Source organism: Daktulosphaira vitifoliae, unplaced genomic scaffold (assembly GCF_025091365.1).
Source record: "Daktulosphaira vitifoliae isolate Bord-2020 unplaced genomic scaffold, ASM2509136v1 Scaffold_4, whole genome shotgun sequence".
NCBI classification, from domain to species: domain Eukaryota; kingdom Metazoa; phylum Arthropoda; class Insecta; order Hemiptera; family Phylloxeridae; genus Daktulosphaira; species Daktulosphaira vitifoliae.
Genome location: NW_026099575.1, coordinates 39135595 through 39153178, shown reverse-complemented (window position 1 = coordinate 39153178; position 17584 = coordinate 39135595). Strand labels below are relative to the sequence as shown.

At 23.5% G+C, this 17584-nt stretch overlaps 1 protein-coding gene across 2 annotated transcripts; it reads left to right on the top strand.

The window, feature by feature from the left end:
• Positions 1-1353: 1353 nt before the first annotated feature.
• Positions 1354-11685, top strand: LOC126903929 (uncharacterized protein CG1161). Of its 2 annotated transcripts, none has more exons than XM_050682504.1 (5): positions 1354-1620; positions 2607-2707; positions 3455-3566; positions 8513-8686; positions 11225-11685. In XM_050682504.1, the coding sequence occupies exons 1-5, from the start codon at positions 1570-1572 to the stop codon at positions 11390-11392; spliced, it is 606 nt and encodes a 201-aa protein (XP_050538461.1). In that variant the 5' UTR covers positions 1354-1569; the 3' UTR covers positions 11393-11685. The 2 variants fall into 2 exon arrangements, with proteins under 2 accessions (XP_050538461.1, XP_050538462.1); XM_050682505.1 differs by having other exon boundaries at positions 1364-1620; positions 8513-8641.
• The last annotated feature ends 5899 nt before the right edge of the window (positions 11686-17584 follow it).

Sequence of the window (17584 nt, the reverse complement as noted above, 5' to 3'; positions counted from 1 at the left end):
TATTCTTTTTGTATTGTCAGTTAGGGTATTTATAAACTCACAACAATGTACCTTACTATCATTGATAATAACAATGCTGTGTACCTGCTAATATCGATGTCATAAAAAATCAATTAGCTACCTGTATTTGTAATTCCTTGTGTATTATCCCTGTATATTAACTCAAAAATTTGAAACTTTAAATGTTTATATCTAATAAACGAATTAAGTTATATTAAAAATTCAAATGCCATTTACTATTAAATTAAAAACTCAAACATTTTATTAAATTAAAAATGTGTTACCATTTAAAAAAACAAAGTTGACCCCCTTCCAAGGCTTAAGGGATGAACTTAAAAAGTATTACATAGTTAAAAATTCAAGAATAATGTGTAACTAAAGATAATGAAAAAAAAAAAATGTTTAAATTATTATTATTCAGCAAGTAATTGAGTGGGTTATGATAAAAAAATCACCCTGTATATAAACATAAGTATTAGTATTTTCAGAACATTTTCAATAGTTATGTTAAAAAAATTACTTTTTTGTGGAAAAGTTGCCATTTTGAATCCTCCTCTATGGACAGATAAAGGATCAGATTTTCATAAAAATAAACCAAATAATAGGTAATTGCCTAATGTATATAAAAAAATAATGGTTTTGATCCATATATTTTTCAAGAAGTTATGGCAATTTTAAGTAAAAAAAAAAAATTTCAAAAATTACCGATTTTTTAAAAAATATTAAAATAAATATAAAAGGTCATCATGATAAAACCTTGCAGCTATTCAAGGAAGTTTTCATATCCCCTGACATTCCCTAAATTAGCCATCGGACGCAAATATATTTATTTTCAAAAATACCGTTATATCGAATGATTTTGATAGAAATATCGATATATAGTTGCCATCAATATATTTTTATTACTAAAGACTGAATAGATAAGCATGGGCTTGATTGTGGAATTGAACTTTCATTTGATGTATTGAGCGATAATACTTTTGAAGAAAAGTAATAACATTAAAAAAAACTTATTATCTCAACATTTTAACGTTTGACATTACACAATCATACATTTAGTTAGAATATGTATATTTTTTTATTATTACTTGTAATCTTTAAAATATTTTTATAATATATATCATCCGATTTATTCCCTTTATACCGCTACTGGTTTCTGTTACTTTTCGATAATTTGTAAATAATAATTCGATGGCCTAAAAGACATGGAAACGTTTTCTATCGATATGTTTTATAATTTAGCAATGTAAAATTTCTTATCAACATATTTATCACAAGATTTACGTTATAGAATATTTACACAACTTATGTGATAATATACTCTATATATCTGTATAATTGCATTGTTTTACTATATATTTATGTAAATTATCTCCTCATTTAAAAAAACTTTTAAATTTTAAATCAATTTTTTAACTCAATTTTACATTTATTGTACATTATTCACTTAAATATTTCATATCATTATTCAATCTGTTAAATCATTTTATTTATTATACTAATTTGATTTTTATTTCATAAAATATTTGTTTTATTTTTTATTCATCAAGAAAACTGTTACGTGAAATTATGAAATTATCATTATTAATTAGTATATTAGCATTAACTAATCTTTCCAAGGTAAGAATCATTCAATTATTAATTATTTAAATTTTTACTGAAATTTAGAAAGTGCATGTTCATTTTATATATGTAACTCAATGATTATTATTATGACATTTTATTATTAATGTTGTTAGTCAAAGAGTTAACTTTTTACATATACTAAATGTGTTTGTACAAATTAGGCCCAATTGTTTAAATGCACTTAGGCTATCTTAAATTTTCCAAGTAGTAAAATTTTTATATTTATTAACATTTGAAATTCTGCATCACCATGTGCCTAGATTTTTTACCTATTAAGGTTGGGCAGTTTCTGTGTTGTTAAAATGAAGTTGGTAAATCTTATATAGTGGAATAATGTGACTTTATTGTGTATCAATCATTAGTTCTCTAAATTATTTATCCAATATTCCATCATCCTTCATCTGTGATTTCTAAATTATTTCTTTTGAGTATCTTACTAATATTTTCTATAAATATAATTTAACAAACACCACATAACTATACTTAAATTTTAAAAAAATTTATAGAGGAAAATTTAGTTCTATTTTTTTAATTACTTAAAAATTAAAAAAACTTCATGAAATTATGTCAAATTAGGTAAACAGTTATGTAAAAATCACTGACAAATTTTTTTATTTTGTATTAGTCATTAAAAATGTTAGATACGTTCCTGTTTACTAATAATTCATTGTTTTAAATATTTTTTACTAAAGTCAAGTTGATGACATTGTGATGTCATGTAACCCAACCCCACCAACCCCTTGTGATTGATCCTAATTTACTCTCAAAACTTATTGCACCATATCTACAAACTGCATTCTAAAAATAATAACAGACAATTGTCGGTCTAAAATAATACTATGTATGGAAGCTATAAATAAAAAAAGATAATTTTAATTAGTTTTTATTGTTAATTTTCCTATCAACATTTATTAGAGGTATAATTCTATAATTAAGTTTAATTTTTAAAATTTTTTTAAATATAATTAAAAATTTTTTAGTCTGAATCATATGAAGATGCTAGGTGCAAATGTGTTTGCAAAATAGTAAATGGCACGGAAATGTATAATAAATTATATATTGCTAATGTTCTTCCAAGCAAGTAAGATATTTAATTTATAATGGGCTCAAACAAATTTTAACTTAAGCTTCTATAAGAAATTAAAAATTTATTTGAATGTTGTATGAAGTGAAATGTGAACATGTTTACAGATGAGTTCTGACATTTCGGACTCATTGCAGAGTCCATCTTCAGAGTGATGGTTACTAGTCGGTGGCTACAAATATACAGATGAACTCTGCAATGAGATCAAAACGTCAGAACTCAACTGTAAACATGGATATATCCTTAAGCACTTCAAACAACAAGACAATCCATGAAAGCTTTAACACATTCATGAAATGTGAACTTATGAAACTGATAAATTACTAAAAATAATTTAAATAAAAGATATGTGATAACTTAATTAGATTATAGTAATAAATAAATATAATAATAATAATTATATATATAATAATAATAATAATAATATTTATATATAATTATTATTATTATTTTATTAAATAAAATAATAGTCATTACTATAATTTGTTAATCTATAAATTGATTGTACAATAATTGTTAATGACATTTTAAGAAATAAACATAATATTTGAACAAAAAGAAAACTTCATGTTTCATATTTTTAATGAGTATAAATAATCTTCAAAAAATTAAAATTTTCCGGTAGGATTATAAATAGTACAACAAAATAATTAAATGGTACAATGGCTATATAATTTTAAGTACTTAACAATTTGATTAAATATAAATTAATTTTGCTTTCAATAAGATTATCATTGTTTTTAGTGATTGTAATGGAGTTAGTTTACCAATTTTTGGCGAAGTTAACAACACTAAAAAAGAATTGTGTCCTCAATGTACATGTATTTATGAAAGTAGAAACACTACAACTATGAAGGTAATGAAATATTATACTTAAAAGTTTATTTTAATTTTTTATTCAAAGTGTTTTAAAATATATAATTTTATATATTTTTCCTAGGTTAAAAAAATGTAAAATATGTAATTGAAATTTTAAAAATGAGGGAATGAAATATTATTTTTTTGAAAAATACATTTTTGATTAATTTATAATTTTTATTAATAATAGTTTAAACATTTGCTTCGATGATCACATTTTTTTTTAATTTTTAGAGTAATTTCTTTAACTAGATACAGTTTGTGTTTTTTACATATTTTTAAACAAAACCAGTCCAGTGAAATCTAATAATAGGTAGTGACAGAAAAAATATATAACCATGGTAAAATTAATACCTTTTTAGCTTTGCATTTATAGATGCAATACTGTACTTTATTTATTAGATTATTAGTTAAGTGTATTTTAGACAATTTTTTAATTTTAATTAAAATTGATTGATATCTGATAGTAATTAAAATCACTGCCCTAAAATAATTTGATATGCGTAAGAAAATTATAAAAAAAATCAGATCTACCAAAAAACAACATATTTTAATTTAGTATTTGATAATTCATAGAAAATAAGTCACTGGGAATTTTTTTTTATTATATATTACATTAAAATAATTTAGAGTAATGTAAACATTTTGTTACTTTACAGAATATTAGAAAATCATATAATTTTATTAAAACTTTCATACTTTTTGTCATAAATGTCCAATTACTCCTAGAAGTTATGATTTTATATAGTTTCTTTTTTAATCTTAAAGTTCATTATATATGATTGTTGTACATAATACTTCCTCAGATATTTACTACATGATTTAATTTAATGTAGGTTTGCCAAGAGTAAGTTTTTGGTACATTATAAAATATTTAAAATGAAAGAATTTGATATGATAGTTATGCTCGCTTTCAGTACTTTGGTAAAAAAAAAGTATTTTCTAAAAAAAATATGTTGAAAGTAAGGTACTTGTCTTAAGTATTACCACTGAAAATTATACTTTGAAATATGAATAATTCAAATAGTTAAAACAATTTAAATATAACTAGGGTCAAGTGGGGTAAATGGAAATTGGGGCAAAAGGAAAAAAATATTATTTAAAATAAATTATTAGTGATTATAGAATTCGGTAATATTATAACCACAGTACACATAAGGTATAATAGTGTGCAATGATAAAATATGGAAAATTTGAGGATATGTATAAATTGTTATTACTCGAAAAAGTGTTTACGATTATTTTAGATTATATTTTCTGCTCAACGGCTTTTGAGAAGGGCATCTTCATCAAAAATATAAGTAGAACAGTACAGTTTGAACTAAATTGTCATTTCATATTTACTTATTTACTATACGGCCCTAAAACTAGTTTAATATCAATTTTTTCTATGGAATTATATTTTTTTTGTAAAATACAAAATAAAAATCAATTGGGGTAAATGGAAATTTGGTTTTGGGGTAAATGGAAATATTAATAACAAATATAATTTGAAATATTACGATCTTTATCATTTTTTTTTCAACTTCAGAGTGCGTAATTATATCAAAAAAAACATATTATCAGTTGTAGAAAATAAAATTTCATTAGAACCTTAAACGTCAAACACTTTTATGGACTAAATTTTTCCAACATCAAGTAATAATATCTCAGTAAACCCAAAAGATATAATATCTATTTTTTTCAATTCAATTAATACAATATAAAACTAACAATACAATTTGTGTTACAAAAGACCAAGTTCCTCATCTTAGAGTAACAAAGTATGGTGAAGTTTTAACAAATAAAAATGTGTTAAAATAATTGGAGGAAGCAACCTCAAAGAAAAAGCTAATCAAATATCCTAGTAAACTTGGGAGACATAAGAAAGCTATTAAAGATGTACAAAATATTGTGTTGGAACAATCAATTGATAATATTGATGATGTAGTTTATCATTCATCAGAAGATGATTATAATGACAATTCATTAGATTTAAGTATTGAAGAAGTTTTATACAATACACCAATTTGGTCTCAAATAAAACCTGGAGTATTTCTTTTAATAGATTTTATTGGAGGGAACCGTAAGAAACAAAATTTTAAGTATGTATGTTTAGTTAAACGTATAGATGAAGATGATGGGGATATTTTAGTCCGAGGATTAAAAAAAAATAATGAAATTGGAACTGATTTTTATATTGTTGAAAATGACTTGTCAGATATTACAGTAGAGATGATTCTTGCAATATTACCAATACCAACTGAACATAAGAAGAACAGAAAAACGATATACACATTTCCTGGATACATAAATGTCGATAAAAAATAATCAGTTTAGACACTATGTTACATACTTATTCATACATTAATTTATGTGATATATTTTGAAACTAAAAATGCTGTTAGTTTGTTATTTTGTATATAATTTTTACTTTACATTGTTATTTTTTATGTTAAATTATTATTATCACTATTATATGAAAACAAAAGACTGTTAATATATTTTGAAAGTTTATGAAATAGTAAGTAAGCATTAAACTGTACTAAATTATGTTAAAATAATAAAGATTACCTAATTATTTGACTAATTTAATTGTAATTTATGTAATTCAAACAAATTTTCATTTGCCCCAGGCTTATAACATTATCAACTATACTTTAATTTTCATTTACCCCATACACAATATACTATTTGGGACAAATGGAAATTTGTAGGTATCGAATATATGAAATAATATAATGGTAGCTGTAACAGAACAATTTCATTTGCCCATTATGTTTGTTCAATATAACACTTGCTGTTGGAAATAGTTATTTTCATTTACCCCAGAAGTATGGGGCAAATGTAAATTTTTTATGAAATTTTATATTATTTTTTTCTCTTAAAATAATCAACTATTTTAACGTTTGATTGAAATGTTAGACACATATTGTATATAGTTAAATAGTTTTTATCTAAACCAAAATTAAAAAAAATTATTACTACATGAATCTAATAAAAGTTGTAAAACATGTAAATTTCATTTCCATTTACCCCACTTGACCCTATTATTTTTACCAAAAATGACATGAATATCAATTTTATTGGGGTTTTAAATAAATTTATTTTTTATTAATGGTAAAAAAAAAAATTTTAAGACAAATTTTTGAAGTGTTACTAATAAAAATTTTTCAATTATCTGTTCAGTTTTCTATGAATTATTTCAATAAAAATTGAAAACTAAACATATCAACTTAGATTTAACTTAGTTTTATGAAAATTGTAAATTTTTGGAACATTTCTCTTAATTACCAGAACTGAGGGGAAATTATTGAAGTTATGGCTCTGATGGGTTCAAATAGATATGTTTTATAATCTTTTGGCATATTTTTGAGCAAAATCGGTACAGTAGGAGCACAAGTATTGGCATACCACACAAAAAAAAAACGGCAAAATATATCAACAGCTTCTCAACTATGCATAAAAGATAATAAGGGTTCCTATATAAAATTTTAAAGATGTAAATGAAAAAAAATTATTTAACTGCATATTATTGATAAATTATTTAAATTTAATATTTTTCTCTTTTAAAAAGTTAAAAATTTTCTAAAGTTTTTAAATATTTTACAATCACTCTGTATACAATGTATACAGAAAAATGTATGTATACTATACATACATTTATTTTTAAAAAATCAATAATTATCAAAATTGTTGAATTAATTCAATATGATGTAATCCTTGAAATATAACATTTTCAATCCATGATAAAGACTATTGGTCTCTTGTTGCAAATATTATGTGAAAAATAAAAACTTATTAAAAGTAAAACATAATTTAAAATACTCATTTGACCACAAAAAATATACTGTATAAGACAGGGAGTAAATATTTTGTAAAAATACTCATTCCTACTTGTTTAGCGTTAAAAGTGTGCTACCCGTGTCACTTTTTTATAATATTTACATAAACTTACACTTAACTATTTATTTATATTATCAGTCAATTTGAAATCCAAGTAAAACAAATTTATTTAGGGTGATTTTATAATAATGATACACCCCAATAAAAATAAAAATAATATTTTAGGTACTTATCTTAATTTAACTTTATATTTATATTATTTTTTTTAATAAATAAGTATTGCTGTTTATAATACTTGAACATTGATTAGGAAAATTGTTTGGATAATGTCATTGTTCTGTATTTGACTGCAAAATCTTGCTTTTAAAACTGAGAATGTAGAGTAAAAAATAATTAACAATTTATATAATTTATTTTATTTTGTAGTATATGACATCAAAACTAGTTATTCAATTTTTTTGTAGCATCTTTTTTAGGGTAATAATGATGGTTGTAACCCCTTCTAGAACTTACTTCTACCTGCGTAATAATATATTATTAATAAATACAAAAACACAAATTTCCATGAAAAATGAGGATTAAAGATTATTACTGGACTCTTTAATTGTGATGTTAATTTTTATATGGCTGAACAAGTTACTATTTTATTTAGAAAAAATTTCATGACATATTTTCGTTATTTAAATTTTAAGTAGTTATGTATTAGGATTTTTCAATTTCCTACTTAAAATTGAAATAAAGAATTCTTCAGATTATCATTTTTCTAATGATATTTACTTGCTGCAATACAGTAGTTTAAGTATATATTTAAAAATATGAAATAACTAATAAACTATAACCAATACATATAACATATTTAAAATTAAAAAAACATATTGGTAATAATGAAAACCCAAATGTTTTAGCATATCATATTAAAATTTTAGTCACTTTTTAAAAATTTAGTCTTATTAGTTACTCTTTTTAATTGTGACAACTACTTTCAGTCCTTTGCTGTAAAAGTTGTTATTTACAGGAATGATTTTTGGCTGAAATTAAATACTTCTAGTGTATTTTATATATTTATAACAATCACTAAGTAATAATAATAATAATGAATGCGTTTAACAAAATTTCTAGGTAGTTGTATTAATTGTTTTATGTGTTGTATTCGTTTTGGTATCGTACATGTTTTTCCTGCTGTGCCTGGATCCCATGATAAGAAAACGGAAACTAGTTGGCGCTTATGTAGAGCACACCAATGAAGAGGTATGTTCTTTATTGGAGCCAACCATGCCTGATAACGATAGTTTTGTAAGTCCAACCATTTTCCTCCCAATTTGTCTCATGAAAAAATATTAATAATACATCTTTTTTTCTATATGTGGTGAGACAAACACATTTTAAATTTATTATTACATTGATGCATTTGAGCATCATTACTAGTTTCAGAAAATTACAGAAATAAACATCAAATATAAGTATAAAATATTATCAAATTTTTATATTAAATATGAAGTAGTTGGACTTTTATAATATATATATTTATTTGTTTGCTTGATATTTTTATATTATATATATATACATTAATTGCCTTATTTATAGTTTTAAAAACTATCAAACACTTATTTTAAATTTTAACTATCATAACTAGTCAAAAAAGTACTAAGATAATTTAAATTTAAACTTATTAAGTGATTTTAAACACTTGAAACTTGTATCATTTTATTTTAATTTGTGTCATATAATTCAAACTTTTAAAGTTTGAAAAAGATATTTAAAAATTTTATAGAATCCTAAAAAACTGTAAAAGACAATAAACTAAATATTTTCTTTTGATTTAATTTTGATTGATTGATTAAGGCTAATCAATGTTAGTAAATATATAGATAAAAAATACTATTATTTCTTGGCACTGTGGCATAAGCTGATAGAGCAAATTATATAGTTTCATTTTACTATAATAAAGCTTTTTAGTTAAGTTAAATTTACTTAGCACACTATTATATATTTTAAAATCATTTATTTAGTTTCAATTTGTATTATTTATTTCTATAAGATTTTAAACACTTTTTGGTGACTGTAAAAATAAGACTAAGTAATTTATATATGGTTCCAGATATTTTAAGAATATCTATATTTTCCTATTTTATTATTAAATAAACTTCATAGAATTAAAACAATTTTTAATTAGTTAATTTAATTGTTACTTTAAGTTTGACATCATCTAAAATTTGTTTATGAAAAGATATTTATCTATACCAAAACTTTTTTTATGGTTGGATTTATACAATCTAAAAATATTTTATATAAAAAATATTCTAAATTAGTTTTTTTATTAAATTTTCTGTCTTATATTTTTCAAGTTACAAAAGCAAAAGAGTGAGAATTAAATAGGCTCGGATAGGAAAATAAATTGAGGGGGTCATTTTTTATTATAATAAAATATCTTGACTTTTAAGGTCATTGGCCATATATTTTACAAATAAAATATATGCATTGTTTTACATTTTGATTTCTTATTAATATTTATATTTACAATGGCTACAATACATTAATTTTGGTTTGTTTTAATAAATTATAAGGTTTTTAACTATATTGTGAAGTTGATTTCCTAAGATTTTTTTATAAATTTACGAGCAATATTGTAGTTGTGACACTCATATATATTATGTGTTTTGACTGGGTTTTCTGTGCCACACATAGAGTAAGATTAAGGGTTTTTCCTTTGCATAAGTTAAAGTGTGTTAGCCAAGGTATCCAATTTATATGTGAGTATGAATAACATTGTTTCTTCTACTGCTACTTGTTGTTTGGTTAGACCGTTTTTTTTTTATTTGTTTTATTTTTCTCAGTTAAAATTCTTTAGATGATTTAAAAATTCCTTAAAATTTCCATTTTATTTACTATTCATACATTTCTTTTGTAATAATATCTTTTATTAAGTTAATCTTTAATAAAATGTATAGGTGTTTACAGTGGTTCGTTATCTAAACAAAAATTTTATATCTATCATTTAATTAATTCGACCCCAAATCTCCACCCTAATTTCACCTATAAAGAATTATTTGATTTTCTGAAAATACCGCAGTAACATGATTATGGACAAATGTAATTGTACTCTCAGTTTTCCTATAATTGTAAAATTTGTTACTTAAAGATTACTTATTAATTGTTTTCGTTATATGGCTTGTTATTAAAAACTGAGTAATATGTATAAGATGTGTAATTACAAATAGGAAAAATTTTTGAAAGACTTGTAGTTTACGAGTAATTAAGTAATTTATGATAGCAGAAAAATGAGCATAATAACTAGTTAATATTTCAGTGAAATATTAGAACATTTACTGAACAAATAATCTTTCATTTTTTTAATATGAATTATATAAAATTAAACAAATATATTTTTAAAAATTAACTTAAAATATTTTTAAAGAAACATCTAAAATTTTATCTGAAATTGCTACTTATGATTTATTTATTATATTAGGTGGAACAATATTTACAATATCTTAGGAAAATATTTATAAAATAACTGGAACTTTGAAAATATAGTAATAAATGTTTAAAAAAATGTCAAAGCTATAAAATAAATATAATTTATAGATATTTTTTAGTAAATTAATTATCTTGAGAGACTGCTAGATTAAATTATGGTATTAATTGAAATATTTATTCATTATTAAAGTATTTTCAGGTATATTTATTACTGTATTTATATTAGTTATTAGCAATGTGTGTGTAAGTACTTTTTATTACATAATTTTTTGATGGCATGTTTTGGTTTGAAATTAAAATATAGTCTTATAAATTGTGTTTTATTTCTTTATATTTAAATATATGATATTGTAGGATGATTTGCCAACAGCTGTCACATTAGACTCTAGAGGAAGTATTGATCCATCTACTTCAGGTAGCAGTAATGTTTTAAACAGATTTGGTCATCAACAAGATAAATGGAAAAAACAAGTTAAAGAACAAAGAAGAAATATATATGATCGACATACTATACTCAATTAATAAATAAAAAATTTTTCTATATCAGAATGTTAATATATTTACAGGGTGTTTAGTAAGTAAGGAAACAGGTAAATTGTTAAAAACAATGAGAACAATAAAAACCCGTTTCCTTACTGAACACTTCTGTATATTAATTTCATCTTATTTATAATACTGCATATTGCTTTTTCAAAATTTTATATTATTATTCATTTTCACTTCTGTTTGGATAAACAATATGCAGCGAGTTTCATCTATATCTAAATAATAAATTTTGTTTTTATTATCTAAATAAATTAATATAAATCATAGTATATTATTTACTTAACAATTTATTAAACCTATTACATAACCTGATTAACTAACACAAAGTTAGTCTTAATTAGGATAAGTTTCTTACATAATACTATTCAATACAGTGATATATTTATAATGTATATGGACTTTCACTAACATTGACATAAAGTTATGGTAATGAAACTCCTTACTGCTCTATGTTCTGAAAATTATTTGATCTTCTCTACTCATAACAAATTTCTAAATACGATTTGAAAATAAAATAATCTATAAAAACGAAAATTAACGATTATTCACTCAAGTAAATTAATATAATTTTTTTATTAACTATTTTCATCCATAAAATAAATTCTGACATAAGCTTAAATTTGTTATTTAAGGGATGCAAATTTTGTCAAAAATAAATAATTTTAATGTACTTATATTGCGTAAGCTTACCTAGGTTAAAAGTTTTACAAGTGCTAATTTTACTTTGCTCCATCCTAAAAAATGCTTTTATATAATTATTTACAAGTTGCTATTTGTTAGCCAAACAAGCAACACGTTTGTTTTGTTAATCGTGTATGTGTAAAGTTTGTCATAAAATTAAAAAAATGGTAGCACAGTGGGATCACGCCGCAGTGTAACGTTGCATAGTTGGGTCCGTATACTGCCGTGCTAAGCAAAAACAGGATAACTCCAAAATAAAAAAAAAATTTTTTTTTGTTTCTATAGGTAAATTTAGTGGTTTTACGCCGAGTTTTGATATAAAAATAGCATATTTCCTATTAAAACCCATCTAAAATTGAAATATAAAATAAGAAAATGTACGGTAAATTCAATACATTTGATGTTTTGTAAGCGAAAACACGGTAAATCCAAATACTAAACAAAAACTTGGTATAAAACATAAAAAATAATGGAGTTACCGTCTTTTGACTTATGCTCATACATTGGGAAAAAAGGGTATCTTGATTTACTGTTAAAAATGTTTTTTTGCGTTCCTGAAAAATCATGTTGACTGGAGTTATCCTTTTTTCGCTTAACACAGCAGTATAGATATCTGACAGTGGTTAGAATCACTATCATAAAAAATGCTTTAATACAAATCTTTCGATAGTGTTTAATTTTAAAAAATTAATGGATTATTCCAAAAGCTACATGATCTCTTATTTCATTATTTATATCCTGACTACAAGTTTTATGATTTATAAGTGTAATATATATATAATATATAAATATACAGAGTGACCCACCACTCACTGACAACTTAAATAACTTTTGATCCAGTTAATATTTTTAGTTGATTTTTTTTTTAAAAAATAGTTATACGTTAGGTCTATAGCTATATCTCAATAATTATTTTTTTTACATTTTATTAAAAATATTAATTATTTTTAAATTTTAAATAAAATGTAAAAAAAAAATCTAAGATAGCTATTTTGTAGAGTAAAATTTAAGAAAAATTTTAGTAAAAAAATATCTTATTAATATTCAGTAGTAAATATTCTGTAGCGTTTTGAATTTTGTGAAAATTTGAATTTTGATGAAGAAAACGCTATCTTTTCATGATTACTGTGTATACATATGATGATAATGTGTATACATTACAAACTTGGCATTAATTGCCATGATATTGTTAATAAGAAATAATATTGTTAATAAGAAATTAGATAAGGCAATTATTACTTACCATTCTTATTCAAAAGTATATTGAAAAGATAGCGTTTTCTTCTGTCCTTTTCTCAATACGTATTTCAATGTTTAATACCGTAAAATAGTACATGAAAATTCAAATTTTCACAAACTTCAAAACGCTACAGAATATTTACTACTGAATATTAATAAGATATTTTTTTACTAAAATTTTTCTTAAATTCTACTCTACAAAATAGCTATCTTAGTTTTTTTTTTTACATTTTATTTAAAATTTAAAAATAATTAATATTTTTAATAAAATGTAAAAAAAATAATTATTGAGATATAGCTATAGACCTAACGTATAACTATTATTTAAAAAAAAAATCAACTAAAAATATTAACTGGATCAAAAGTTATTTAAGTTGTCAGTGAGTGGTGGGCCCTCTGTATATAGGGAAATGGTTTTATTTAAAAAAAAAGTATGTCGAATGAAAGAGGTTTATAAATAATATTTCTTATAAAAAAATTGTATGGTACATATATTTTTCAATAAGTTATAGCATTATAAAGTTAAAAATGTAAAATATAAAATCGAGAATTTTCACACAAAAATAGCATTTGCTACAATTTTGTCGCAAACAAAATAAAGTCCGAATTTTTTTTTTTCATAATAAAGTATATTACATTAGCTTTAATTTAAGATATATATAAAAGTGTCAGACTTTTCGAACACTTTCAAAAGTTAATTTTTTGTAAAAATGTTGCCATTTTAATCCCTTATTGTGGGGGCAGGTAAGGGTAAATAAAAACGCCAAAAAAACAATTTGTAATCAAATTTCTTTTCTGTACATTTTATCATACATAAAAAAACTATGTACATAAAAAACTCATAAACATTAATAATTCCTCCATTTATTTTAAAATTTTAAAAATAAAACATAAAAATATTTATTCATTGTATAAAAGAAATATGAGCTGGCCAAAAAAAGATATTTTCAAGTAGCTCTTTTACCTGACATATATTTTTAATTTAAGTTAATTTTTTTTTTTTTTTGAGTTAATTTATATACTTTTAGGACTTGTTATTATATCAAAATTATAAAGAAAAGAAATTTACTTATTTTTATAATAAAAAGAGAATATTTGAAGACACCTTAAAGATTTATTTTGAAAATATAAATATACCCTTATATATAAGTATAAATCAGTGTTAGAAAAGAATTCATTTCAAAAATAATAGATTACTGTATATTACTATATTTATATAATAAATTGTAGAACCTTATGTAGCACCGATTGAAAAAGAAGATCTAAATGTAAGATTATTAGCATCGATGCGAAGCTGAGAGGGTATTAATTTTACTATGATGTTTTTTTTTTTATGTCTGTTGCCACTTTTTCTCAGCTCTCACTGGACCGATTTCTTTCAAAAATACGTCAAAAGATCAGAAATCGTATCTAGTTGAAGACATTACCCTTAAAAATTGAAAAAAATTCCCTCGTTCCCCGCAAATGGGGGAAATATCCAAAAAAATTACAAATTTAAAAATCGCTAATTTTCGAAATTTTTTCACTTTTTTTTCTTAAAACTTCCATAACTTTTTGAAAAATCAACAAATCAACATAATTTTTTTTTATACTAAAACCTTAGATATTTACCTTTCATTTGATATCATTTTTTTGAAAATCTATCACTTAACCTGCTCATTGGGGGGGATTTAAAATGGCAACTTTTTTACAAAAATTAATTTTTTCAACTTAATTTTTGAAAATGTTCCGGAAATACTGCGTCCTTTAAACATATATCAAATTAAAGCTTATTTTATGTACTACAAAATGAAAAAAAAAAATTTGTCCCGACACTTTTTTTTCTACATTTAAACGGCTGCCGTAGTTAAAAAAACACTATTTTTGTGTTAAAATTTTCGATTTTCGATTTTAAATTTTCAACTTAAAAATGCTATAACTTTTTGAAAAATGTATATATCAGCACAATTTTTTTTTTCTAAATACATTATAAGTACATCTTTCATTTGACATACTTTTTATTAAAATTGGACAATTTCCCCTGCTGATTGGGGGGGATTTAAAATAGCACCTTTTTTACAAAAATTAACTTTTTCAACTGAACTTTTGAAAATGTTCCGAAAATACTGCGTCCTTTAAACATATATCAAATTAAAGCTTATTTTATATACTATCAAATGAAAAAAAAAAATTTGTCNGTTTTATGTACTATAAAATAAAAAAAAAAATTTGTCCCGACACTTTATCTTCTACATTTAAACTGCTGCCGTATTTAAAAAAACACTATTTTTTGTTAAAATTTTCGATTTTAAATTTTCTACTTAAAAATGCTATAACTTTTTGAAAAATGTATATATCAGCACAAATTTTTTTTTTCTAAATACATTATAAGTACATCTTTCATTTGACATACTTTTTATTAAAATTGGACAATTTCCCCTTATATAGGGGGCGTTCAAAACTTAAAATATTGTAAAAAACATAGATCTTTTTCAACTGAACTTTTGAAAATGTTCCGGAAATACTGCGTCCTTTAAACATATATCAAATTAAAGCTTGTTTTATGTACTATAAAATAAAAAAAAAAAATTTGTCCCGACGACTTATCTTCTATGCGCATAGAAGGCTACCGTATTCAAAAATATGCTATTTTAACAAATTTTTTTTTTATAAATTAAACACTATCTACAGATTTGCATCGAAGCGTTTCTTATGATAGTGATTTTAATCACTGTCAGATTAAATCTATACTGGACCCTACTATGCAATGNCCATCTATTTTTTTTTATTGAAGAGTAATGCATCAAGCCATTTAAATTTTTATACGTATTAAAATAAAAAATTATATGACTACTTTATTATTTTTATAACTTCTCTGTATAAATTACAATATTATTTATTTATACATATAATACATAATAATTACATAATTACTTATTATAGTAATTAAATTTAGTATGAAATTGATTTTAAATAGTGTAATTATTCAATTATTCTGCATTCATTTTTATAATTGTTCTTACAGCTTCCGATTCCTTTCTACTCATTACATTATCAAACCATCGAAGTCTATTTCCTCTCATCTTATTCACGATTGACACCTATATTCCCTCTTATATGTTCGTTCCTTATCTTATCTTCTCTAGACACTCCACGCATCAATCTAACCATTTTCATCTTTGCTACACTCATTCTCTGCTCTACTTTTTTGTCAACATTCCAACACTCTAGACCAGTGGTCGGCAACCTTTTTTAATTCTCGGGCCACATTTACAAATTAAAAAGAGTTCGCGGGCCAGATAAAAAAAAAAAATTTATAATTACATTATTTATTATGCAAAAAAATACTATCTAAAACTTAAAATAATAATATGACTTATATAAAATACCCGTACCAAAAACGCAACGTTCAATTATATTTATACAAAATGATATTCAATTAAATTAGTCGATTTAGAATTTAAAGCGGGCCGTATTCAATAGCCACGCGGGCCGTATCCGGCCCGCGGGCCGCCGGTTGCCGACCACTGCTCTAGACCATACATCAAAGCTGCTCTCACTACAGTCATAGATTGTGTCAAGTGGAAATTTAGGATAAGGCTGTCCGACTCAGAGTAATTAGGATAAAGGCAAAGAATTGAATTTAAAGAAGAATTTGTGATTTTTTTTAATGTTAATAATAAAAAAAATTTATATTATTTTTAAATCTGGTCTCACTAGATTCTTATAGAACTTACCTTTCAGCCGCGGAATTTTTTATCACAAAACACACCAGATGCTTTTCTCCACTTCAACCGCCCACATTGAATCCTATGTCATACGCCTCGTCAATACTACCATTCTTTTGCACAACTGATCCTAAATACTTAAAACTTTCCACATCTCCTAATACGCCCTCGTTTATCGTTACTGATCTCTTCATTTCACCTACCTTGTGCTCTCCTTAATCAAACTCGTACTTTATATACGCTGTCTTCTACTTATTCTTAAACCCTTTTCTTCAAGAACTAATCTCTATACCTCTAGCATTTGATTAATGTCCTCTCTATTTTATCCTATTAACATTATATCGTCAGCAAACAACATGCACCACGGCACCTCTCTTTGTATTTCTTTAATAATTTCATCCATCACTATAAAAAATAAGTAAGGGCTTAAAATAGAACATTGGTGCCCACAGAACCAAACCTCTCTCCGTTCTCTATTATATGCTTTCTCCAAATCTATAAATACCATACACAACTTTTTCTTCTTTTCCCTATACTTTTC

Coding starts and splice junctions, on each gene's coding strand:
- LOC126903929 (XM_050682504.1), top strand. CDS start 1,570: ATGAAATTATCATTATTAATTAGTATATTAGCATTAACTAATCTTTCC. Junction 3,567..8,512: donor GAAACACTACAACTATGAAG/GTAATGAAATAT, acceptor CAAAATTTCTAG/GTAGTTGTATTAATTGTTTT. Junction 8,687..11,224: donor TGCCTGATAACGATAGTTTT/GTAAGTCCAACC, acceptor ATGATATTGTAG/GATGATTTGCCAACAGCTGT.